Source organism: Rhinopithecus roxellana, chromosome 5, assembly GCF_007565055.1.
Source record: "Rhinopithecus roxellana isolate Shanxi Qingling chromosome 5, ASM756505v1, whole genome shotgun sequence".
NCBI classification, from domain to species: Eukaryota; Metazoa; Chordata; class Mammalia; order Primates; family Cercopithecidae; genus Rhinopithecus; species Rhinopithecus roxellana.
Window position 1 is genome coordinate 74,215,775 of NC_044553.1, and position 27,666 is coordinate 74,243,440.

The following is a 27,666-nucleotide window of genomic DNA, read 5'->3' on the forward strand; positions in this document are numbered from 1 at the left end:
CCTCCCCAACTGTAGCTGGTGAGCACCCTCAGTAGTAGATGGAGCTGTTCAAAACAACATAGCAAAGGAAGACATCTTTTTGAGAAACTTATGTGTTTTCCAGTGTGCATTGTTTATATATTAAGCATGAGAAACTAGTTAAACTATAGAAAATCTGCTTGCCTATGAAGAGAAGAATCAGGAAGATGTACTTTTCCCACAAACTTTATATTTGCAAGAGGACAGTGCATTTTTTTCTAAGTCCTATCATAACATCTACTTTTTGTCAAACAGTGAGAGCCTATGAAATCCATAGTCTTTTTTTTTTTTTTTTCTTTTTGAGACGGAGTCTTGCACTGTCACCCAGTCTGGAATGCAGTGGCACCATCTCAGCTCACTGCAAGCGCCACCTCCTGGGTTCATGCCATTCTCCTGCCTCAGCCTCCCAAGTAGCTGGAACTACAGAGGCCCGCCACCAAGCAAGGCTAATTTTTTTTTTTTTTTTTGTATTTTTAGTAGAGACAGGGTTTCACCATGTTAGCCAGGATGGTCTTGATTTCCTGACCTTGTGATCCACCCACCTCGGCCTCCCAAAGTGCTGGGATTACAGGTGTGAACCACGGCGCCCGGCTGATCCATAGTCTTAAGAGTAGGAATTACTGAGTTTCTTGTGATGTTTGAAGGCTCAGATGCTACCTTGACACGGTAGTTTAGGATGCATCAGAATCACTTGGCAGGTTTATTAAAACACAGATTGCTGGGCCTCATCCCCAGAGTTCCAATTCTGAATTTGCATTTCTAACAAGTTCCCAGGTGATGCTGTTTCTGGCCCACATTTTGAGAACAACTACCTTAAGGAATTGGCTACCATTTTATTTAAAAAATAACTTAGGTTGCTGGGCGTGGTGGCTCATGCCTGTAATCCCAGCACTTTGGGAGGCTGAGGTGGGCGGATTACCTGAGGTCGGGAGTTTGAGACCAGCCTGACCAACATGCAGAAAGCTCGTCCCTACTAAAAATACAAAAAAATTAGCCAGGCGTGGTGGTGCATGCCTGTAATCCCAGCTAATTGGGAAGCTGAGGCAGAAGAAGAGCTTGAACCCGGGAGGCGGAGGTTGTGGTGAGCCGAGATTGTGCCATTGTACTCTGGCCTGGGCAATGAGTGCGAAACTCCATCTTAAAAAAAAAAAAAAAGCCAAAAACAAAAAACAACTTAGGTCATATATGTATTAAAAGTATGCAAAAAGTACAGTTTTGTTTCTAAGGAGCTACCTATATAATTCAGTACTTTGTTTTTGATACTCATGAATTCTCATGAGTCCTTCCTAAGGGAAAACTGAATTTTTTATTCATGCAATGGCATATGTTTAAAATCAGGACTATCAAGTAAAAGCAATACCAGAAAATATTCCTTCCCTTTGTTATTTATGCAATCCAAAGGTCTCTGGTTGCTCAAAATGCAGGAGGTACTTGTGTGGTATTTTTAAACCTTAATAACACATTTTTGGACCAGAATCACACGAGGACAGTATATACCATATCCTTGTTGAAAGAACTTTGGCTAATTGTGTCTGCTAATTAGGAAGTGCTAGAAGGGGGAACCTCAGAATTTTCCATATCCTAAACACTCTTGGTTGAATTGAGAAAAACAGAATAAGCCTTGAAAGAACAGCTGGAGAGTAACATAGCCCCCGGACTTTTTAGGGAATCTGCAGAATAGACTCACAGGCATGGATTCTGGAACTAGACTGTACTGGTATAAATCCCAGTTCTGTTACTTATTAGCTTGAGGAAATTATTTAACTTTTTTGCAACTCAGTTTTCTTATCTGTAAAATCGAATAATAATAGTGTTTATTTCATAGGAATATTTTGAAGATTTAATGAGTTAGCATGTGGAAAGTGCTTAGAATAGTATCAGGTGCAAAATAAATGTTAAAAAATCTTAGCACCATCCACAAACAAATCTATCTCTAAAATGGCATACCTTTCAAAAGTGTTACTGAGTCTTACACTGACCAGTTGAAAGTATCAAGCATAGTGAATGTGCCCTAATAATACTGGCTTAATCTGAAAGCCACTGATCTTTTTCTACCTCATAATTTTGGAGGCTTCTTAAGGGATATTTATATAGTTCCTTCAAGCCCTATTTCCCACTGGTCTCATCTCTCACCACATTGGAGATGCACATATTAATCTCATACCAGACATTTGCCCACATCAGGGTTTCTCAATGTTGGCAAATTTAGGGCTGGATAAATTTTTGGATAAATTACATCGGTAGCTCCTTAGATATTAAAATGTACCTTTTGCACCCATCTATCTGTGCTAGTGGTTTTCATCCAGGGTGACTGCGTCTCAGGGAACGTTTGGCAATGTCTGGAGATGTTTTTGGTTGTCTTAATAAGGGGGAGAGGGGTTGATACTGGCATCTAGTGGGTAGAGGCCAGGGATGCTGTTAAAATATTGCACAATGCACAGGATAAGCTACCACCACAAAATTTTATCCAGCCCTAAATGTGCCAACATTGAGAAAGTCTGATTTGTGCAAATATCTAGTTTGAGATTAATGTGTGAATCTCCAACTTGATAAGAGCCCAGACCAGTGATGTGCTGGTAGATATTTAACCACATTCTGCCATGCCCCTTCCCCACTGCTATGGTCTAAATGTTCATCTCCCTCAAAATTCATATGTTGAAATCTTTTTTTTTTTTTTTTTTTTTGAGATAGTCTTGTTCTGCTGCCCATGCACGATCATAGCTCACTACAACCTCAACCTCCTGGGCTCAAACGATTCTCTCAGCCTCCCAAGTAGTGGAACTATAGGCGTACACCACCATGCCCAGCTAATTTTTGTAGAAATGGGGTTTTACCATGTTGTCCAGGCTGGTCTCGAACTCATGGCTCAGGCAATCCACCCGCCACAGCCTCCCCAAATGCTGGGATTACAGGCATGAGCCACGCACCTGGCCTGTAACTGTGTAATCTTGGAAGTTACTTAACGTGTGTCTTAGATCCCTGATCTGTAAAATGGGGACAACACTAGCTTACCTTGTAGGGCAGCTATTAGTCTCAAATGAAGTGATATCAGAAGCATGTAGAATAGTGTTTGGTGCATATAAGTGCTCTACAAGTGTTATCATTTTTAAGACTGTTTCTCTGGAGTTGACAATCCTTCAATAGTTCCCTCTGTCTGGAAGGTTCCCCTACTCCCATTTACCAACCAGGCAAACTTCTACTCAACCATTAGGCCTTAGTCCAGGGGTCTATTTCTCATGAAGCCTTGGATAATCCACTGAAACGTAATTCAACTTTTCTTCTTCGGGCCCTGACCTTGACTCTCTCACTGCACTGCACTGTCATCATCTGCTCACAGGACTAGATTATCTTCCTTGTGGGCAGTGAGCTACTTGAGGGCAGGGGCAAGGTTTTGTTTGTTTGTTTTTGTTTTTAATTTCAGGACATAGCACTGTGCCTGATGCAGAGTAGGCAATTAGAAGCAATGAAGGCCGGGCACGGTGGCTCACGCCTGTAATCCCAGCACTTTGGGAGGCCGAGGCGGGTGGATCACAAGGTCAGGAGATCGAGACCATTCTGGCTAACATGGTGAAACCCTGTCTCTACTAAAAATACAAAAAATTAGCCGGGCGTGGCGGCGTGCATCTGTAATCCCAGCTACTCGGGAGGCTGAGGCAGGAAAATGGCGTGAACCCGGGAGGTGGAGCTTGCAGTGAGCCTAGATGGCGCCACTGCACTGCAGCCTGGGCGACAGAGCCAGACTCTGTGGTTTCAGTTCTAAGTTAAAAACTGCTTCCATGCATCTGTGTAACCAACTGTTCCCCTTCCTTTTCCCTCCTTGGTTGAAAGAAGGGACTGGAGCGAGACCGCCTTAGAATGCCAGTTCTACCACTACCTAGTTGTTCACTTTAGGCAAGTTTTTTTAACCTTTCCAAGGCTGGTACCTCACTGCAGAACAAGGATAACGGTCATCCCTACCTCATAGAGCTGTTATGAAAATGAAATACTCATGCGCGCAATAAATGTCAGCTATAATAGTCATTTCTACAGACATTCTGCTGAGGACCTTGACGCCCTTTCTAGCCATCTCCCAGTTTCGCACTGTTCCTTCTCCCACGCGCTGTTAGTCCACCTCTCACCAGACACAAACTGTCTTTACATCCACACCTCCTGAACCCTGACTTCGGTATAGTTTTAAAATGATACACATTCATTCCTGAAAATTAGATTAAACGGAGGAAAAAAAAATTAACTCACTGGAAATCTGAGCAGTTAACCACTAACATTTTAGTATATATTTGTATAGACCTTTTCTTATGCAAATACACACATTTAACCTTTTTTTTCCGAAAGTTCACATTATACAAATTTTATTTTATGACTCGTCCTTGCACTTAACACCGTCCCTCCCCTCCACGTATCTCTGCTGCCTTGAGAACCCCCCTTCCCCGCTGCAGACCCCCACCACTTCCAGCTCCCATCGGTCCGGCCTTCCTGCGGTCCCGGTTCCGGCCCCACCTGCGGGTCCCCGGCCGCCCCGCCCCGCCGCGGCCGGCCTCGATCCCTGGCCCCGCACCCCGCGCCTCGCTGCTACCGGGCGCCGTTCGCTCACTGCTCCTCCGTGCGGCCCGCTTCCGGTGGGGCCAGGGCGTCTCCGCCGCGGCTCTACTCCCGCGCGCTCAGCACCGCCGGCGGCGGCCAGATGCAGGCGGAGCGAGGAGCTCGGGGAGGCCGCGGGCGGCGGCCCGGCCGCGGCCGGCCTGGCGGAGACCGCCACAGCGAGCGGCCCGGAGCCGCAGCGGCGGTAGCCAGAGGCGGCGGCGGCGGGGACGGAGGCGGACGCCGGGGCCGTGGCCGGGGCTTTCGCGGCGCTCGCGGAGGCCGAGGAGGAGGAGGCGCCCCGCGAGGCAGCCGCCGGGAGCCGGGAGGCCGGGGCGCAGGGGCCAGCGCGCCGGTAAGAGGCGACGGCTGGTGGGGCTGGGACCGCGTGTAACTGGGGCAAGTGGGGCCGAGGCCGCCAGTCAAGAGCCGCAAGAGAGCGTGCCAGGCGCGCGCCAGACGGGCGCCGGCCGCGGCGGCGGCGCCTGCGCGGGACGCGCGGATGGTGGCGGGGGCGCGCCTGGGTGTGCGCTTGGCTCCCCTCGCGGCTTCCGGGCCCGCTGGCGCTAGACGGTGGGGTCGGAGGGTTTCCCAGCCTGCCCCAGGGTCCGGGTTAGGAACCCAGAGGACAAGGCAGTGTGTCGGGGCTGCAGGTCTCGGCGGCCCGTGGGCCGGCTGGGGTGTCTGTAAGATTACCTCTGTGGGACGGAGGCGCGGCCAGGACGTGTTCCCTCGGCAGCCTTTACTCTATGGGCACGCTCCTGTTATTAGGAGGGAAGGGATTTTTTGGTCTGTTTTGTTCACTATCTGTGCAATGCCTAGTACACAGTAGGTGCATAATAAAAAGTTTGTTGAATGAAAGAATGACCCCTACGACTGGACTCTAGTATTTAGGGGCGGGACCAGATGCATAGTTCTTTGTAATAGCGTAGTTCTCTTTTATCATACCTGTATGTATAGAAATCAGGGAGCACTGGCCTTTGTCGTTTTGAATTTTCAGTTTATAAATGAGCGGTCTGAGTTTTAATAGCAATATCATCGGTCTTATTGACACATTCATAGAGGGAAAGTTTTCGGAGATTGGAGCAGGGGATGATATATATGGGGGCATTAATCATAGGTCAGGGAGTTAGAGGACTGTCTTTTTATGAGCTGTTCTGTTTCCTTAACATCTGTAGGACAAGACCATCTTTATAATCTGCATTCTTATGCACACAGATTTAAAAAATTCTTTTTTGAATGAGGCAAAATTTGCTCTTACTGACGTATTTACAGTATCTCAGGGGCATAGCAGATAAGATATCCCTAAAGAGAGTGGTTGTATACAGCAATACAGAGCTGGAAAAAAATTATAAAACTTAAATTTAAATGTAACAAACTTAAATCTTGTTAGGATTAAGGTAGGTAATAGGCAAAACTTGAATGAGATATAAAAACATTTTTAGGGTCAGTTTACCTGGTGTAAACTGACAGAAACTAAGGAAATGACAGACTAAGACCAACCTAGTGCCCACAATATATCACGTTTTGTTCTTATAACTGTATTATATATATGTAATATATACGTAGTGTAGAATTATGTAATATAGTATGTAATTGTATGTTAAATACAATGTTATATATTATTTATATATACTATATATGTGTGTATATATAGTAATCTTTATTTTTACAGGTTAATTGACTTGCCTAAGGTTTCACAGCTAGTGGCAGAGCTGGGATTTATATCAAGCTGCCCTTGAGTCAACTGTATTTTATCTTACTTTTTTGTGAACCAATCACCACTTTACTGAGAACAAAGGAGACATTTGTTGGCTGCAGAGATCGTGCCTTAAGAGCAATTGTAGTAATGGTACCTTTGGTATTAACTATGGTGTCTGGCGCACAGGACTTTACTAATAAGCGTCTTTCAGTTGAATTGAGTGAGTGAAGTTGCTTCTGTTTTGTTAATTTCTGTTGAATTAAATTGGGTGAAATGATGATATATCTTTTTTTTTTTTTTTTTTTTTTTTTTGAGATGGAGTTTCCGTCTTGTTGCCCAGGCTGGAGTGCAATGGCATGATCTTGGCTCACTGCAACCTCCGCCTCCCGGGTTCAAGCAATTCTCCTGCTTCAGCCTCCTGAGCAGCTGGGATTACAGGCATGAGCCACCTTGCCCGGCTAATTTTGTATTTTTAGTAGAGATGGGGTTTCACCATGTTGGTCAGGCTGGTCTTGAACTCCTGACCTCAGGTGATCCACTTGCCTCTGCCTCCCAAGGTGCTGGGATTACGGGCATGACCCACTGCGCCCGGCCATGATGGTACATCATTAAAGAGAAAGAACAATCCAAGACTTTAAAAAATGTGAGCTAGTATCGTAGCACATTCTGTTAAAATTTTAGGCTTTTTCTTTTGTCCAGTTGGTCTTATCCCTTCATCATCATGTTTTCAGCCAAAGCTGGGGGAAGGGATGTTGGGCAGATTGTTTCTTAATTTTGGTTTGGATTGGTCATCTCTAAGTTCCTTCCATTTCTCAGATTCTGAAGTACTGTTTGCATTTAGTCTTGCTAGGACACCATTTTTGGTGCTTAACGATTACGAGACAAGATTGATTGACTTTGCTGCAGCCTTCTTGTTCTCATATCCCATGGTGCATTTGTGCCCCAAGGAGAGAGTAACTGAAATGATCAGAAGAAAAAAAAATCATAATAGACTCCCAGCCATATGAAGACCAGTTGTCCACCTTCAGAAACCAATTTGTGTACACCTTTGCTTTCTATTTTGGACCACTGCGTATACATGGAAAACAAAATCAAACTAACCAACTTCTAGATAGTTATGTCATACTCCAAGATAACTTAGTTGAGTACTGAGTACATCTCTTAGTCTCTTGCTCCTAAGTCATTCCTTCTGTAAATGGTCTGAGCTCTAAGCTCACTGATTATGAGTGAGCATAATTATCTTCGCAGAATACTCACTAGAAGCATTATTGTACTAGATACAATGATTAACTTAGAAAAAAAAAATACTGGCTGGGTGTGGTGGCTCACACTTGCAATCCCAGCACTTTGGGAGGCTGAGGTGGGTGGATCACTTGAGTCTGGGAGTTCAAGACCAGACTGGGCAACATAACGGTACCCCCATCTCTATAAAAAAGATACAAAAACTGCCGAGCATGGTGGAGTGCGTCTGTAGTCCCTGCTGCAAGGGAGGCTGAAGCAGCAGGATTGTTTGAGCCGTGGAGGTGGAGGCTGCAGTGAGCTATGATCGTGCCACTGCACTCCAGCCTGGGCAATAGAGTGAGACTCTGTCCCAACTAACTTGCTAACTAAATGAATAAATAACCCCCCATCACTCCTCCCAGTACTAGAATTGTTTAGTATTTAGCTTTGTGATGGGCTGTTAGCAGAGAGGAAGACAAGGCCTGTTGGCAGTCTTTGGCATTTTTTTCTTTTTTCCTTCCTGTAGTAATATCAGTAATTCACATTTGTTGAGTACTTACTGTGAGATGAGACAGCTGAGGCACCGTGAAATAGCTCACGGTTAGGAGAGGTGAAATAACTTTTTAATATCACTCAACCAGAAAATTACTGAGCCTGGATTCCACCCCGAGCATTTTCACTCCAGAGCCTGTTCTTTCGACGGCTGCTCTAAACTGCTCCTGGAATGACTTTGAGATTTGAAAAAGGGGTGTGTGGAGGACTGCTGGTGATTCTTTCACATGCCTGATTTTTTTTTTAAACTGATGTTTTAGTATGGTTATAAGATTTTAAGGTAATATTGGTACCATCTTCAGTTATTGTGGGTGTTAGCAGACCTTTTCTTTCTTGCTCCATATTTATATTGCAGCTTTTCATATTCCTTGTAAAATGACTTACATTCAATAAAAGATGAGACAGCTGTTTATAGTTGTACTAAAAAGTAGAATCTGGAGGCATTTTATTCTGATCAAACTTTTGCTTTATAAATACAGCCTGAGTAGTGATTAATACCAGATGCCTTTGACATTTTCATTTCACTTGGTAAAAGGGAAATCTGTAATTTTCTATTCAAGTTTTGTGTGAACCTGGAGGGAAGAAATGGTGTCAGGTCAGTTACAGGCAGGTGTCTGAGGACTTGCTCCTTCATTGTTGCTCAAAGTAGCCACCAGCAACATGTCAGCCAGCTAGAGACTGAGAGCCTGTTAAAGCTCAAACTGAAATCACAGCCTCTAGACTTTATTTTCCTTTTTTTCCACAAAGCCTGAAGCCAATTTGGTTAGAAACTGAACTGTGCTTAAGTGTCCCAACAGAAGATTGCTTTAAGATTAGCTCTTGGTAATTCCTGAAATTGACCTCTCCTCCTGCTGCAGACCTTTGCTCACACACTGTAATTATTTTGGCATCCCTATCCTTGTTAACATACTCTGTTTTTAAGTTGCTTTTCTCACTAACCACTATTTCACTTACATATTTTCCAATGTCAACACAGACAAGTGAATTTTTTGCTTGTATTCTGCCTAAAAAATTTTTGGGAAACCATTACAATGTACTTTAAAGTTTACATCTAACACATTTTTATCAGTGGATCAGATAATTTCAAAATATAACATTTCCAACATATTGTATATTTGACATTTTAAATAAAACTCACACAATTTTTATAAATTGATTTTTTTTTTTTTGTAAAGAAACTGGGTCTCTCTTTGTTGCTCAGACTGGAGTGCAGTAGTGTGAACAAAGCTCACTGCTGCCTTCAGCTGCTGTACTCAAGGGATCCTCCCACCTCAGCCTCCTGAGTAGGTGGGAGTACAGGCGTGAACCACGACGCCCAACTAATATTTTTGTATTTTGTAGAGATGGTCTCACTGTCTTGTCCAGGCTGGTCTCAAACTCCTGGGCCCAAGGAGTCCTCCCGCCTCAGCCACCCAAAGTGCTGGGGTTACAGATGTGAGTCACCACACTTGGCTATGGGTGGATTTTAAATACTAGAGTGATTTGGTATTTGCCTTTATCCATTTAAAAATCACATTAATAAACTCTTTAGGCTGGGTGTGGCGGCTCACGCCTGTAATCCCAGCACTTTGGGAGGCCTTGGTGTGCGGATCATGAGGTCAAGAGATGGAGACCATCCTGGCCAACATGGTGAAACCCTGTCTCTACTAAAAATACAAAAGTTAGCTGGGCATGGTGGCACGCACCTGTAGTTCCAGCTACTTGGGAGGCTGAGGTGGGAGAATCGCTTGAACCTGGGAGGTGGAGGTTGCAGTGAGCCGAGATCACACCACTGCACTCTACCCTGGAGACAGAGTGAGACTCTGTCTCAAAACAAAAACAAAACCCAGCTCTTTAGTAGTGTGAAGATTTCCATTGTTTCTTATTCTTTTTTGCTTGTATTTTAATGCCCCATCTCCCCGCAGAACCTTATTTAACAGAATATATTTTCATACTTGAAAATCTTTTAGTGGTTACCATTTCATGTTTTCCTGTAATAAATGTTGACTTAAAAAATGTTATGTAACTCTACAGGCTTGGGTGCTATTTTTCCTTTTAGACTGAATTAAGATTACATCGATTAATATATACAGTTATTTTGATTTACAATTTTTTTTTTTGAGACGGAGTCTCGCTCTGTCACCCAGGCTGGAGTGCTGTGGCATGATCTCGGCTCACTGCAATCTCCACCTCCTGGATTCAAGCAATTCTCCTGCCTCAGCCTCCTGAGTAGCTGGGACTACAGGTGCACGCTGCCACGCCTGGCTAATTTTTTGTATTTTAGTAGAGATGGGGTTTCACCGTATTGCTCAGGCTGGTTTTGAACTCCTGAGCTCAGGCAGTCCGCCTGCCTCTGCCTCATGAAGTGCTAGGATTACAGGCGTGAGCCACCGTGCCCAGCCTTGCAGTTGTTAAACATAAAGGTAAAACTTCATTGTAAACAAGTCTCATTTTCCCTAATGAGTTTGAGTATCCATGGATGAACATTACTTATTACCTGCATGAGATAGAATTCAGTGTCAATTCTTTTTGAGAAACATTGTTCACATCAATAGGTAGATGGGAATGTTGGAGTTTTGCCATATCAGTGTCACTCAGTTCATTAAATATCTCTATTTATATGCCAAAAACTTATTTTTAGAGTATTTTAAGAATCTGTCAAGTGATCACTGTATTAGGTTCTCCATCACTTTGGTTGAAAGCAAAGAATTGGAACTACCTGATTTGCAAAGTACATTTTACATGTTCTTTAGAATTACACTTCCTCAACATCTATATTTAAAATTGTCCTATTGTTGGGGCTTGGGGAATACAGCCAGATTGAGAATGGCTGAGAAGGAGTTGTGCTGTCTTCAGGTGCGTTCTAGGGTAGACTGCTTTTGGGAAAGACCGTGGATCTTGAGTATCTGGAAGTTGATTCCCTGAAAAACATGCTGCTCATATACTCCTTGTAAAATCTTTCTGAACCCCTAGGTATGTGCACACTCTGTTTTGAGGACACATAGATCGTAGCACCTTTGTTTCTTATAAGGTAAGATGGTTCATTGCATGAATTCATTCAGAGCTTTTTTGTTTTCTGGCTATCCATCATTTGCAGAATATGGTTTCCAGGTTTTGTTGTTCTTTTCTTTTTCTTTTCTTTTTTATTTTTATTTTTTTGAGATGGAGTCTCACTCTGTCACCCAGGCTGGAGTGCAGTGGCACGATCTCAGCTCACTGCAAGCTCCACCTCCCGGGCTCACGCCATTCTCCTGCCTCAGTCTCCCGAGTAGCTGGGACTACAGGTGCCCGCCATTGCGTCCGGCTCATTTTTTTTTTGTATTTTTAATAGAGACGGGGTTTTACCATGTTAGCCAGGATGGTCTCGATCTCCTGACCTCGTGATCCGCCCGCCTCGGCCTCCCAAAGTGCTGGGATTACAGGCGTGAGCCACCGCGCCTGGCCACTTTTGTCATTCTTAATAGTGTTACTGCCTTTGTTTTAAACCGCTGCTAGGATGGAAATAGCTCGCTCATAAATCAATACCACTGGCGTATGTTTTCTGGAAGAGTAAGTACTAAGTCATTGTTGGTTTTCTCATTTTTTTTTTTTTTCAGAAAAAGTAGTGATTACTTTTTACAGCACTGGGCAAGTGACCTCGAGAGAGGTTACGTAAGTCATTTGATCCTAACCACACCATAGCATGACTTAACTAGCCTTTTTCTAGAAATTAAGTGGTTGCAAAGGTGTTTTCTATTCAGATGTCACTATTTCGTGATGCACTTTGAAGTATCAAAGGGAGCAATAAAGACCATAGTGACACATAATAATTTCTATTTTATAGAAGCTACTGACTAACTTATTACGGCACTGGATTAGTTCTCTTTGAGTTTTTTTTTCTTTTGTTGGAAGCCGTGTGTGTGTGTGTGTGTGTGTGTGTGTATATGTGTGTGTTGAGGTGCCAGGAATAAATACTTTAATACTTTTTCTCTTGGATGGAAATAATTAACAGCTTTGTTAGTCTGAAAATTTTCTATAAAGGTGTCATGGGGCAGTGCATGGATAATGGTTATGGATAATATTTCACTTTCGAGCGGATTTTGTCAAAGGATGCTGAAAAGAAATACTAACTGATGTGTGTGTTTTACCTTGATGCTGCTAGGATGCTGTTGTTATAATTTGACCAGCCTGATTTTGTAAGCCTTAAATTGCTTAAAAGACAATTCCTGGGAAGAACAACACTGCCAAGGATGCTGTTTCCTACCACCCATATCACATCATTGGTGTGTGTGCAAACAGAGCAACAATCAAAAAATATATAGGAGATGGATAGAATGCATTTCCTGTTGTAAAAACTTAATTCTACCTTTGAGTCCTCCTGCCTTTAAGGCCTGATACAAATCTGTCTGATCCATGTATCTTTAGTACCAAGTCAAACTTACATTGAGGTATAGCAAACATTTTAATATTAATCTAAGCAGGCCGGGCGTGGTGGCTCATGCCCATAATCCCAGTACTTTGGGAGACTGAGGCGGGCAGATCACCTGAGGTCAGGAGTTCGAGACCAGCCTCACCAATATGATGAAACCCTGTCACTATTAGAAATACAAAACTTAGCCAGGCCTGGCCTGCGCCTGTAATCCTAGCTACTCGGGAGGCTGAGACAGGAGAATCACTTGAACCCAGGAGGCAGAGGTTGCAGTGAGCCGAGATTGCACCATTGCACTCTAGCCTAGGCAACAAGAGCAAAACTGTGTCTCAAAAAGATAAATTAACCTAAGCAAAGCATAATTGGGATAATAGGCTGTTACAAAAAATCTCATATGTATTCTTTTGGATTATCATTATCAGTGTTGTGATTCTTATATTTCTGTATTTAACTGTGTCAAGTTACTGACATCGAGAGTTTGTTAATAGATGTATATTCTGTGAAACAAATACAGTCATCTATTTTGGATTTCTATAATTTCTGGCTTGAAAGGACCATTCACAGTTACATTTGGGGAAAATTAAAAAATATTTAGGCCAGGTATAGTGGCTCATACCGTAATCCCAGCACTTTGGGAGGGTGAGGTAGGAGGATTGCTTAAGGCCAGGAGTTCAAGACCAGCCTGGGCAACAAAGCAAGATCCCTGTCAACAACAACAACAACAAATTTAACCAGGCATGGTGGTGCACGCCTGTATTCCCACCTACTCAGGAGGCCGAGGCAGGAAGATTTTTAACCCAGGAGTTGGAGGTTGCAGTGAGCTATGATCACACCACTGCTCTCCAGCCTGGGTGACAGCTGAGACTGTCTCAACAAAACCCCCCAAACCAGGCCGGGCATGGTGGCTCATGCCTGTAATCCCAGCATTTTGGGAGGCTGAGGCAGGCGGATCACGAGGTCAGCCTAACACGGTGAAACCTCATCTCTACTAAAAATACGAAAAAATTAGCCGGGAGAGGTGGCAGGCACCTGTAGTCCCAGCTCGGGAGGCTGAGGCAGGAGAATGATGTGAACCCGGGAGGCGGAGCTTGCAGTGAGGCGAGATCACGCCACTGCACTCCAGCCTGGGTGACACAGAGTGAGACTCCATCTCAAACAAAACAAAACAAAACGAAAGAAAAAAAACCCCAAAAACCTAGTATTCTCAAAGAGTTTCATGCAATGTGAATTTTATTTACATAGTGGATTTGGAATTCATAGTTCTTTTTTTGAGATGAAGTCTCATTCACTCTGTCACCCAGGCTGGAGTGCAGTGGCGTGATCTTAGCTCCCTGCAACCTCTGCCTCCTGGGTTCAAGAGATTCTCCTGCCTCAGCCTCCTGAGTAGCTGGGATTACAGACATGTGCCACCATGCCTGGCTAATTTTTGTAGTTTTAGTAGAGATGGGGTTGTACCATGTTGGCCAGGCTGGTCTCGAACTCCTGACCTCAAGTGATCTGCCTGCCTCGGCTTCCCAAAGTGCTGGGATTACAGGTGTGAGCCACCATGCCCAGTTTGGAATTTATAGTTCTATTGTGAATCTAGAGTTCACATTCTTGTGAGCTGGCTTCATGATGTTGAGGACTAGAATGTTTCAACATCATTTTTTCCTTTTACTACAAGGTTGATAATAAAATAGAGTGTCTCTGTTCAATATTTGGGCTAATTAAAGATTAGTCTTATGTTACTGAAGAAGTCTTAATCCCTGTTACAGATACATTACACTTCAAGTCCTTCCAAGGGAAGTTATGATTTTTCTGGGAGCAAACCTTGTTGAAAAAATGAGTTTTGTTCTAAAGACAAAGCTTGGCTTCCTGTTTTCCCTTAGTGTTCTTCACTCCATTCCCAAGTATTGTGTTTTGTTTTGCTGCTGCTTTTCTATTTAAACTCAGTAATACTATGAATATGTAAACAACTCCTAAAGTTTAAAAATCATTTCCTTTTCAATTTTTTTTTTTTTTTTTTTGTAGAAACAGGGTCTGCGTATGTTGCTCAGGCTGGTCTTGAACTCCTGGACTCAAGTGATCCCCCTGCCTCAGCCTGCCAAAGTGCTGGGATTACAGACGTGAACCACCATGCCCCGTTCCTAAAACAGTTTTTTAAAACAAATTTTAATTTTTTCCTTAATATTTGATGTAGATTCTTTTCTCATAAAACTGCGAAGATGTCATAAGACTTTTAAGTAAAAAAAAAATGACAGTATGTGAAAATTATAAGGTATATGTATGCATTTAAAACTCTCAAAAGGGTAGAAGAATAATGTCAAACTTTTTTTTTTTTTTTTTTTTTTTTTTTTGAGACGGAGTCTTGCTCTGTCACCCAGGCTGGAGTGCAGTGGCCGGATCTCAGCTCACTGCAAGGTCCGCCTCCCAGGTTCACGCCATTCTCCTGCCTCAGCCTCCCGAGTAGCTGGGACTACAGGCGTCCGCCACCTCGCCCGGCTAGTTTTTTGTATTTTTTAGTAGAGACGGGGTTTCACCGTGTTAGCCAGGATGGTCTCGATCTCCTGACCTCGTGATCCGCCCGTCTCGGCCTCCCAAAGTGCTGGGATTACAGGCTTGAGCCACCGCGCCCGGCCCAAACTGTTAATCTGTGTTTGGAGTAGGGAAAATATAGGGATTATGTAGAACTTTGGCTTTCCTTCATTCATAGTTTTTACTGTTGTGTATTATCAGAAGCATAGACATATTCCAATTTGAAAAGATTATTCTACAAACATTGTTATTATAAAAGTAGGGAAGACGGTAGGCAAGACAACTGCACATAAAAGCCGTCGGGATTATCTCTGGGTGGTGAGATTATGTGGTGTCATGTGTGGTAAGTGTAAGCAGGGGCTTTGTGGGGCAAGATGATCACTTGAGTTTGGACAGGTTCACTGCCTGTCTTTTTCTCCTTCCTCCGCTTTCCGCGCGCGCGCGCGTGCACACACACACACACACACACACACACACACACACACAAAACCAAACCAAACCAAACCAAAAAAACACACACACACAATTGTTTTTTCTTCTGAACCTTTGAGTGGTGGATATGATGCCCCTTTACCCCTAAACACTTCAATGTGTATTTCCTAAAAGCAAAAAAATCTTTTATAACCTTTGCACAATTACCAAAATCAGGACATTAACATTGCTACAATTCTATTTAACCTTACAGAGGTTTCACCAGACGACCCAATAACGTCCTTTATTAGGCTTCGAATCTTGAGCAATGACGTATAGATGAAAGGACACTTAAGAGAGTCTTCACTATGGCAGTTACCGTGGCATCCTAACCACTCTAATCTACTTCTCTGATTGTTCCTGTGGCTGGGTTCTCAGCTGCCTGCTTCCTGCTTGTTTTTTTCAGTCTATTTCTCTAAACTTCTTGTCGATTTTATAAGCTACTAGAAATTCTTTTAGTAAATTCCTTTTCTACCTAAATTAGCCAGAGTTGGTTTCTATAGTTTGCAACCAAAACTGTAGTAAATTACATTTCCCTCCCACACTTCATATTTCAGAATCTTATTCATTTTCACATGCTCAGCTCAAATGCCACCCTTTTTTTTTTTGAGACGGAGTCTCGCTCTGTCGCCCAGGCTGGAGTGCAGTGGTGCCATCTCTGCTCATTGCATCCTCTCTGCCTCCCGGGTTCAAACGATTCTCCTACCTCAGCCTCCCAAGTAGCTGGATTACAGGCTCCTACCACCACGCTCAGGTAATTTTTGTATTTTTAGTAGAGACAGGGTTTCACCACGTTGGCCGGACTGGCCTCAAAATCCTGACCTCAGGTAATCCACCTGCCTCGGCCTCCCAAAGTGCTAGGATTACAGGTATGAGCCACAGCGCCCAGCCTCGCCACCTTTTTTTTTTGAGCCGGAGTCTCGCTCTGTCGCCCAGGCTGTAGTGCAATGGCACGATCTCGGCTCATTGCAACCTCTACCTCCTGGGTTCAAGCGATTCTCCTGCCTCAGCCTCCCAAGTAGCTGGGATTACAGGCACCCGCCACCACGCCTGGCTAATTTTTGTATTTTCTTTCTTTTTTTTTTTAGTAGAGACGGGGTTTCACCATGTTGGTCAGGCTGGTCTCGAACTCCTGACCTCATGATCTGCCCGCCTCGGCCTCCCAAAGAGCCACTGCGCCTTGGCCTTCCTTTTTATTTATAGTAATTTGTAGTTTTAATTTGGTAGTTTTCTTTTAATGAATATTCTGTGGGCAAAGTGCTTCTTCTTTTTTTTTTTTTTTTTTTTTTTTTTTTGAGACAGGGTCTCACTCTGTTGCCCAGGCTGGAGGGCAGTGGGCAGTGGTGCAATCTTGGCTCACTACAACCTCTGCCTCCTGGGTCCAAGCGATTCTCGTGCTTCAGCCACCTGAGTAGCTGGGATTATAGGCACATGCCACCACATCTGGCTGATTTTTGTATTTTTTGTGGAGACAAGGTTTTGCCATGTTGCCCAGGTTGGTCTTGAATCCCTGAGCTCAAGTGATCTGCCCGCTTCAGCCTCGTGAGTAGCTGGGACCACAGGTGTGTGCCACCATGCCCTGATCTTTTTTTTTTTTTTTTTTTTTTTTTTGTAGAGACAGAGTCTCCCTATGTTGCCCAGGCTGATCTCAGACTCCTGGGCCCAATCCTCCTGCTTCAGCCTCCCAAAGTGTTGGGATTACAGGTGTGAGCCACTGTGCCTGGTCCCTTTTTAGTTTTCTGTCACAAATAATATTGATTGCTGTCTCTCTTAACCACAAGAAAATAGGTTTTTGGGTTTTTTCTTACAGTGGTTAATGTGAAGATTTTAGATGAACTTTGTGGCTAAGATCATCTGACCATCCCTGGCGTGACTTGATGAGCCTGCTCTCTGCTGTAGTTTACTTATAATTCTTGGAGTTCCTGATCTTTTGATCCTCTCGTTTACTTCACACTTATTGATAACTTTTTTCCTTTCCTTTAATTTGCATGTGGTAAATATATCACTTTGATGTTGGGGTCAAAGGGCTTTCCTCCTAAAAGCAGGAGAGTTCTATAGGCAGGGTATTAGTTTTTATTGCTGCTGTGATAAATTACCACAAATGTAGTGGCTTAAAACATACAAGTTTATTACAGCTCTGGAGTTTAAGAGTCCAAAATGGGTCTCACAGGGCTAAAATCAAGGCGTCTGCCGGGCTGAGTTCCTTTCTGGAGGACCCTGCGAGCATCTGCTTCCTTTCCTTTTCAGCTTCTAGAGACTGCCCAATTCCTTGGCTCTTGGCCCCTTCTTCTGCCTTCAAAGCCAGAAACATAGCATGCCTCGGACCTTACTTCTTTGGTCACATCTCTTTCCCTTTCTCTCCTCTTCTGCCTCCCTCTTTTGCTTTTAAGGACTCTTGGGATTCCCTGGGCCCACCTGTGTAACCCAGCATAAAATAGTCTCCCTATTTTAATGTCAGCTGATTAGCAACCTTGATTCCTATCTGCAATTTTAATTCCAATTTGCTCTGCAGTCTCACATATTCATATTCGGGGGATGAGGATATAGACATCTTTGAGGCACCTGGAATTCTGCCTATCACAGGTAGAAGTTGATATTTTTAATAAAGCAGTAAAAAAAGTACAAGTGAACTTTGGTTTGAAAATTTTTGGAGTTCTTATCTTTTAGCCTGTATTTTTCTGGAGGAGTCATGCCCTGTGTTTCTCAACCTTTTAAACCCATGTTTTCTTTTGAAAAACAAGAATCACATTCTATGGTCAATAATAAACATATTCATTTTCCCCCCTAAAATATTCACATAAACAGCCCCCCTAACCCTCCGCCCAAGTGTCTGAACTAAATAAGGTTTATCACACCTGTATTTAGCCTACAACTAGACCATCATTTTTGACTTATGTATTCTTTTAAGCTCTGGGATATAGCATTCACACTTTTATTCAGACTTAAAATCTGTGTAATATTTGCTTTATTTTTATCACCAAACCCACTTCCCCCATAATAGTGATTATTTCTGTTGTTATCGTGAACTTATTTAAAGAGGCAACAAATATTTTCTGGATGTGCCCATATACTTAAGAGGTAGGTAGAGTGCAGCTGGTGCTCGTTCAGCAAAAGTAAAAGGCCCAGCATCTCAATTGTGTACTTGACTGGAAGCTAATTTTTGTCTCATTGTTGTAACAGCTGAAGCAACTCATAGCAATAGGGTAAGATGATTGATTTTATAAGGTCTGTGGTTTCAGAGCATGTATCCCGCAGGGCACACACACTCTCTCTCTCCATATATATAAAATATATGTATTTATTAAGCTTTACAGACTTTTAAGAACATTTTTAGATGGACAAAAAAATTGAGAGACTAGTCTAGAAAGTTCCCAATTTCTCTGTACCCAGTTTTCCCTGTTATTAGCATCTCACATGAGTATGCCACATGTGTTACAATTAATGAACCGATATCAATATATGATTATTAAATAAAGTCCATACTTTATTCAGGTTTCCTTAGACTTTACCTAATGTCCATCGTTTCTTTCAGGATCAAAGTATACTACATTACATGTAGTTGTCACGTCTCTCTGACTTTCCTTGTTTTTGGTGACCTTGATGTTTTGAGGAGTACTGGTCAGGTATATTGTAGGATGCGCCTCCATCCACACACTGTCAACATGCGTTAGTGCTGTTGATGTAAACCTTGATCACCTGCATAAAGTAGTTATTTGTCAGGGATCTGCACTGTAAAGTTACTTGTTGCCTGCACCCTGCCCCGCTTTCTACGTGGCACCCTTTGGAAGTAAGTCACTGGGTAGCACCTTCCTTGAGGGTGGAGTGTCTATATAAATTATTTGGAATTCTATATGGGAGATTTGTCTACCTCATTTATGTATTTACTCGATCATTTTTACTAGTATGGACTCATGGATATTTATTTCATACTGTGTGCTCCAACCCAATACTACTTTTTGTTATTGCTCCAGTTCATTCCAGCTTTGGCCATTGGGAGCACCTTCAGTTGGCTCCTGTGCTCCTTTGACATACCTTCATTCAAGTGTGTGTGTGTGTGTGTGTGTGTGTGTGTGTGTGTGTGTGTGTGTTTGGAGAGGTATGAGGACATGCATAAAAATAAGATTAGCTGGGCATGGTGGTGCATGCCTGTAATCCCAGCTACCTGGGAGGCTGAGGCAGGAGGATTGCTTGAGCCCAGGAGTGTGAGGCTGCAGTTAGAGATGACTGTGCCACTGTACTCCAGCCTGGGTGACAGAGCAAGATCCTGTCTCTAAGATAAATAAATGCATGCATACATTTGTGATTTCTCTTTGATCTATTAGAACTGAGGATGAAGTAGATTTCAACATTAGGCTTTGCTCTGAATTTGAAAGTAATTTTTTTTGGTTGAGATCGAGGATGAGGAAGATGGTCAGATTAAACCTTGCCTGTTTTGTGTCTCTGTAGATATGCCTTCCCATCACATTTAGAATAAAACCCAAATTCCTTACCAGGCCGTATAAGGCCCTTCATGATCTGACTCCTGCTTGTCTCTTAGACCTCATGACTTCTCTCTTTCCTCCTCTTCAGGCCAGTGTATCCATAATACCGGCTTTGTTTCTGATCCTTCAGTGTGGCAGGATTGTTCTCTCCTGAGGATCTGAGAACTTGCTGCCAGGAATGTTCTGCTTTTCTATCCCTAGATCTTGGCGTGGCTTGCTTCCTTATTCCTTCTAGTTCTCTGCTTAAATATCAGTTGGCAGAGGTTTCTTTTCTGTTTTCTTTTTTCTTTTTTTGAGAGGGGGTCTTGCTCTGTCACCCAGCCTGGTGTGATCTCGGCTCACTGTCACCTCTGCCTCCCAGGCTGAAGCGATCCTCCCACCTCAGCCTCCTGAGCGGCTGGGACCACAGGTGCGCACCAGCCCTCCTGGCTAATTTTTTTGTGTTTTTGTAGAGACGGGGTTTGGCCATGTTGCCCAGGCTGCTGAGTAGGAGATCTGCCTGCCCTGGCCTCTCAAAATGCCGGGATTATAGGTGTAAGCCACCGCGCCCGGCCTTCAGGGGTTTCTTCACCGAGGTTGCCCCCATCGCTCTTCATCTCATACCTACTTTATTTTGATACCATTTATCACTACCTGAAGTTATTGTGTCTTATGTATTTATACTAGCATTATAAATTATTCATTTTTTGTTGTTTGGCTCCTCTGGTGGAATGCAAACTTCATGGCTGCTTGGACTTGGTCTCGTTCACTGCTGTATTCCATGCACATTGACTAATGCCTGGCATAGTATCAGCTCTCCGTAGATATTTGCTATGTAATGGAATAATGGATTTTGTGTTTAAGCAAGGGATTACTTCCAATATTCTGGAAACATTCACATTTATTTTCTGGTAGCAGGTTTTATGCTTTTCCTGTTACAATTAAAACCAGTGAAGGGAAAAGGGGTTTAGCTTACATCTGAAATAAAATCCACTCTCTGGGCTCCTCTCTGGTTAGAGTCCTCTATTTTGCCATCAGTTAAAAAAAAGCCAGAATGAGTTTAAATTTCCCTGGCCAAAAAAGTGGCATCTGTCAGAATTTCTAACGTGTGTTTTCTTTCTTTGATGCCCTTCACAACCTGAAGGTGTATAGATTAGGTCTTTTTAGTTGCTAGCAGCACACAGTAAGCAGCTGTTTATACTTAATATTTAACTGCCCACCTGGCCTTTGAAGCCTGGTGTGATTAAAGGGATGGCAAGCGACAGAGCCTTACAGAGTAGGGGCAAGAATAGGACAGTGTTCCAGAGGTCAGAGAGTTTTTTTGTTTTCTTCCATCTTTTGTTAGAGTCTGAAATAAATGGTGACACCTAAGAGGAGTTTAAGAAATTGTGCACCAAATCTCAGGTTTTACAAGAATGAATGACCAGGCTTTCTCTACCCTGACAGCATCATCAAGAGGAAGGTGAGAGGTGGGCTGGGCCTGAGCTCTGGTGTGTATCGGCTATCATTATGTGATGCGGCCAAGAGAGATGCTGCCGCAACAATTATTACTAAGATTACTGGGGATCACTTGGCCAAGATGAGGTTAGTCCACTGCAGCCTATTTCTCTTGCTGATGGCAGCCAAACTCAGTGGGCAGATTACCTGAGGACTCAGAAAAGTAAAGAAAAGCTGGCAGATTGTGAAGTGGAAGCCTGGAGAAGCAACCTGAGTGGGGGATGAGAGGGGTAAGTTTCTCATTGTTCTTTCCCTTTTTTTTTTTGAGACCGAGTCTCGCTCTGTCGCCAGGTTGGAGTGCAGTGGTGCGATCTCGGTTCACTGCAAGCTCCTCCTGGATTCAAGCAATTCTGCCTCATCCTCCTGAGAAGCTGGGGTTACAGGCGCACGCCACCACGCCAGTCTAATTTTTGTATATTTAGTAGAGACGGGGTTTCACCATGTTGGCCAGGCTGGTCTTGAACTCCTGACCTCGTGATCCACCTGCCTCGGCCTCCCGCCTCCCAAAGTGGTGGGATTACAGGCGTGAGCCACCTGCGCGGCCTCATTGGTCTTTTCTATCTGGCTTTGAGCCAAAGGCAAGCTTTCAGCAGAGCTGCAGTGGTGGTACAGAGGTAGCAAAAATCCAAGAGAAATCTCATCCTTCTGGCCAGAAGATCAGGAAAATGTAAGCTGGAGAGTGTGGGGAGGATGCCTTCCTTTTTGAGTCACAGTGGGCAGAATCCTTGGAGTCTTTAAATTTCTGTGAAGCAGAGAAATAATCTCATACTTATGCAAAAGGTGTAAGGCACCCATAATGTTAGCATTGCTAACTCCAAGGGAATTTTACCAGCATGCAGATGTTCAGGCTTTGGATGTCTGGCTGTGGCCCAGCCTCAGAGTTTGTGTACCCTTCCTGCTGCATAATCCTGATCCTGGGATTTGCATTTTGTTCTGATGGATGGGGAGCTTTGAGAAAATCCACCTTTCTCTAATACAAGGTAAAAGCTTTCTCCCTTCTGCAGGCGCCTTGGCTGCCCTTTCTTTTAATTAAATGTTTTTTCCTCCCTAATGTTGGGAGAGCTTCCTAAAGGTCACAATTGAACAGAGCTGCAGAAGGGAGATGCAGATTATAGTAGTATTCTGTCTTGTCATGGGGGAAATTGTGAATCGTTCGGCCTCTGAAAAATGTTTTCTCTTGTTTCTCCATTCTAGTTAACATTGTTGGGATTGGAAGGAAGGAATTTTTGCTAACATGTGGCCATGATGCCATTTATTTGATGGCTGAGGAGCAACAGAAAGCAGTTCAGCTAGAGGGCATGCCAGCCAAACACCTTTCAAATGTCATGCATTGTGTGGAGTAGGTTTTAAGTATAATGCATGCACTTGTCTTTATTGCAAACAATACTGTCTTATTCCATCTACAAAATATTTGCACTTGAATTCTCTAAGTACAAATTTTGCAGTAGTTGTCATTTACTTTCTGTGGACTTTAGGAATGCGGCTTACACAAGTGCTGTGAGTGCTCACTGCTTTTTCATGTTAATGTTGTCATGTGGAAGTGCTCTTATTTTATTTTATATATATTTTTGAGATGGAGTCTTGCTCTGTCCATCCAGGTTGGAGTGCAGTGGCTCACTGCACTTGCTCACTGCAACCTTGGCTCACTGCAACCTCCACCTCCTGGGTTCACGTGATTCTCCTGCCTCAGCCTCCCCAGTAGCTGGGATTACAGGCACCTGCCACCATCTCCAGTTAAGTTTTGTATTTTTAGTAGAGACAGGGTTTCACCATTTTGGCCAGGCTGGTCTCGAATACCTGACCTCAAATAGTCTGCCCGCCTTGGCCTCCCAAAGTGCTGGGATTACAGGCATGAACCACCTTACCCGGCCATGTGTAAGTGCTCTTAGAGATACAGAGAATAAGCCAGGCGCAGTGGTTCACCTGAGGTTGGGAGTTCCAGACGAGCCTGACCAACACGGAGAAACCCCCATATCTACTAAAAATACAAAATTAGCCGGGCGTGGTGATGCATGCCTGTAATCGCAGCTAGTCGGGAGGCTGAGGCAGGAGGATCACTTGAACCTGGGAAGGGGAGGTTGCAGTGAGCCGAGATGGCACCACTGCACTCCAGCCTGGGCAACAAGAGCGAAACTCCGTCTCAAAAAAAAAAAAAAAAAAAAAAATAGAGAAGAAAAGATACAGAAAATATTTTTTTATCTGAATGTGGTGGTCTGTGCCTGTAGTCTCAGCTACTTGATAGGTTAAGGCAGGGCGCCAGAGCAAGACTCCATCTCTAGAAAAAGAAAACGATGCAATTTTTTAATAGAAAAATTCACCCAGGCCAGAAATGAGAAAAGATAGGCATTTTATAGACTCTTCATCAGGGAAGAACTGAAAAGGAGAATAAATTCAAAAGAGGAGCTTCAGTGCTCACTTTGGCAGCATGTATACTAAAATTGGAACGATTCAGAGAAGATTAGCCTGGCTCCTTCGCAAGGATGACACGCAAATTTGTGAAGCGTTCCATATTTTTTCCGCATGTTCTCCCTCATAGGTGGGAACTGAACAATGAGAACACTCGGACACAGGGTGGGGAGCATCACACACCGGGGCCTGTCGTGGGGTGGGGGGTGGGGGAGGCATAGCATTAGGAGAAATACCTAATGTAAATGACGAGTTAATGGGTGCAGCACACCAACATGGCACATGTATACATATGTAACAAACCTGCACGTTGTGCACATGTACCCTGGAACTTAAAGTATAATAATAATAAAGGAGCTTCAGAGGCTGGAAAGCTAGAGGAGCATATGTGAAATCATTTTCTGTCGGGTAAAATGGATATGCAGAAAAAGACTTTTCAGATGATTGGGCCAGTGATCATTCCTCACCATTTGGTCAGTGTGTGCGTATCGACTGTCTCCACACGGGGTAGGTGCTCAAAAGGAGAAGAATTTTGGTAGGTCCGTTTGTTTTTAATACGCGATGGCAAATCAAACAGCTTTGACTGGGTAGGGCTGGAGTTTGGCCCTTTTCTAAGAAAACAAGTAAAACGTTATGTGAAGGTTGTATCTTGTGCCTTATGAAATTTGGCCTAATTCGTGAAACTTACAGCTTTTCATGACAAGGAGAGTGAGGTCGTAATTCAGTCAAGGGGCTTGAATGATGTGGTATGAGGCGCATTTATGAAGGTATCCACAGCTTTATGAAGTTACAGCTGCCCGTCTGTAACCCAGAGCAAGTACTCATGAAAGAGCAGCGAGAACTGAAATGCATTTCAGAGCTGTGAGGTGGTGTGAGAAGAGGGGATGTTCTCTGCCAGATGATGGCAGTAACCCTTTAGTTAACAAGGACGCCTAGAGGCTTAAACCAGATGATCTACATGCTTTAAAATAAATAGTATTGTTTCCACCAAATTTCTAATTTGCCTCCTTGGATTTATGTTGTGGAGCGAACTTGTAAAGGCATCAGTAAGAAAGTTCTAAAAGCTAAAAAGAACACTACGCTTTTAAAACCTCTATTTCGAGGCATGGAAAAGGTGTTTAAAAAATCAAGACGTTTTTAAACTTGTATGCATTAAAGTGTAATTGCATACAAAAGAACTGCTTAAGACTTTGCAATTCTATTTTTCTAAGTTTTACTACAATAAATAGTCATGTATTGCTTAATGGGGATATAGTCTGAGAAACATGTCGTTAGGTGATTTGTCATTGTGCAATACCATAGAGGGTACTTACATAAACCTAGATGGTGTAGCCTACTGTATACCCAGGCTGTATGGTATAACCTGCTGTCCTAGGCTACAAACCTGTGCAGCATGTTACGGTACTGGGTACTGTAGGCCGCTGTAACACAATGGTGAGTATTTGTGTGTCTAAACATAGAAAAGGTACAGTAAACTTACTGTGTATAGGATGAGAAATGGTACATCTGTATAGGGTGCTTTCCATGAATGGAGCTTGCAGGACTGAAAGTTGTTCTGAGTGAGTAAGTGGTGAGTGACTATGAAGGCCTAGGGCATCACTGTACACCTACTGTAGACTCTATAAACACTGTACACTTAGGCCACACTAAACTTTTAATTTTTAAAAAATAATTAGCCCTAGTTTATTGTAGTTTTACTTTATAAACTTTTAAATATTTTTACCTTTTTGACTCTTGTAATAACACTTAGCTTAATAAATTCCGGACACAATATCACTGTCTTCCACCTCCACATCTTGTACCACCGGAAGGTCATTAGGGCCAGCAAAATGCCTGGAGCTGTCATCTCCTATGTAACAATGCCTTCTTTTGGAATACCTCCTGAAGGACCTGCTTGAAGCTTACAATTAGCTTTTTAAAAAGTAAGTAGAATGACTATACTCTAAAATAATGGTAAAAAGTACAATATAGTAAATAAATCAGTAACCGTTTACTATCATTATCAAGTATGTATGGTACATAATTGTATGTGCTAGACTTTTATATGACTGGTAATGTAGTAGGTTTGTTTACACCAGTATCGCCACAAACGTGAATAATGCCTTGCACTATGACATTATTTTCAGCTCCATTATGACCTTATGGGACCACTGTTGTAAATGTGGTCCATTGTTGACCAGAATGGTATGTGGTGCATTATTTAGTTGCTAGACAATGGAGTTTTTAATCATTTTAGAACCTTAGGCTTACTGGCCATGCGCAGTGGCTCACGCGTGTAATCCCAGCACTTTGGGAGACTGAGGTGGGTGGATCACTTGAGGCCGGGAGTTCGAGACCTGCCTGGCCAACATGGTGAAATGCTATCTCTACTAAAAAAACGAAAATTAGCTGGGTGTGGTGGCGTGCATCTGTAGTCTCAGCTACTCGAGAGACTGAGGCAGGAGAATTGCTTGAACTGGGAGATGGAGGTTGCAATAAGCTGATCGCACTACTGTACTCCAGCCTGTATGACGTAGCAAGACCCTGTCTCAAAAAAAAAACCCAAAAAAACAAAAAACCTTACTGAAATCACTTATCTCGGTTAATTGGCATCTTACAAGAATTGATAGTTATATGGTGATAGGGACGTTACCTGAAAAATCTTAAGTGGTTGATATCGTCTCTCTTGAAATGTTATTCTTAGGGGAATCTGCTTAACTTTATTGGAATGGGGATGAGGTCTCCACGCTGTTTAAAATGGTGTGGTGGTGGTTGCTTTGCTTTGTTTCGTTTTGTATGAGAGCTCAGTTCTAGGCTTTTGGATGAATTGTTAATAGGTGAACAGAGTGAGTGGATTTGAGACAGGTGGTTGGGTTCATTATAGGTGAGAAACTTTGTCAAATGATACCTTTTGGTTTTTTTTTTTTTTTCCCTTGAGATAGCGTCTCATTCTGTCATCCAGGAATGCAGTGGCACAATCACAGCTTATTACAGCCTCGACCACCTTGGGCTGAGGTGATCCTCCCACCTCAGTCTCCTGAGTACCTTGGACTACAGGGATGTGCCATCACGCCCGGCTAATTTTTGGTACTTTTTTGTAGAGATGGGGTTTTGCCATGTTGCCCGGGCTGATCTTGAATTCCTGGGCTCTAGTAATCCACCCACCTTGGCCTCCCAAAGTGCTGCAATTACAGGTGTGCGCCACCACACGTAGTTGGCAAATGATATTTTGGTGAACCTGAGTTATTTAGAAGGTAATGGTCTGGAACTCTGAATGTGAAGAGGAAACAAACCTTTTGTTTTTGACAAAACAGTTACACTGGTTTAAAATGGACCACTCACCGGAGAAGGGAATTCTTTGAGTATTTAATTTGTTTCTGATTACATACTCCATAGCATACAAGCAGGTAGAGACACTTGGGTTTAGTTAGTGGAGAAAAGTTCGTTGACTGGATCAAAAACTCCTGTTGGTAATATTTTAAAAAGATTCAGGTTACATTTTGTAGCCCAGGAGATACATATTGCTGAGATACTTTTGACTAAGTGTGGCATGAAGGGAAAGGGGAAAATTTGTAAGAATAAAGAGTCATGTGGCCACATGCAGAGTATCAAGTACCAGGAAGTAGATAAAATTGACCAGGTGAGGTGGAGAGGTCAGTACCGATGCAAGCCTAACTCGGTGTCTATTAGTATTGTAAGTTTACTACATAATAAGATTTTTTAAAGTCTGTGGTTTTGTTGATCTGATAGTACTGTGTACTTCATTCTAATGCAGTACATAGGAGAGAGAAATTGCTTTCCAGTTTTTGTTTGTTGTTTTTGTTTTTTGAGATGGAGTTTTGCTCCTGTTGCCCAGGCTGGAGTGCAATGGCACAATCTCG

General features: G+C 43.1%; 2 protein-coding genes and 1 non-coding gene across 4 annotated transcripts in view; 2 read left to right on the top strand and 1 right to left on the bottom strand.

Annotated features, from left to right (window-relative positions):
* The window catches only part of CHRM5 (cholinergic receptor muscarinic 5), a 101,308-nt gene that overhangs the window by 24,088 nt on the left and 49,554 nt on the right, over window positions 1-27,666 (bottom strand). The gene's annotated exons all lie outside the window — the stretch shown is intronic.
* Window positions 4,497-27,666, top strand: part of AVEN (apoptosis and caspase activation inhibitor) — a 186,344-nt gene continuing 163,174 nt past the window's right edge. The window contains exon 1 of the mRNA XM_030930998.1: window positions 4,497-4,951. Coding sequence (XP_030786858.1) covers window positions 4,700-4,951 — 252 coding nt within the window. The 5' untranslated portion in view covers window positions 4,497-4,699. The remainder of the gene's footprint in view (window positions 4,952-27,666) is intronic.
* LOC115897776 lies at window positions 23,809-23,915 on the top strand. The gene has a single exon (XR_004057572.1). It is a non-coding gene; the product is annotated as a U6 spliceosomal RNA (small nuclear RNA).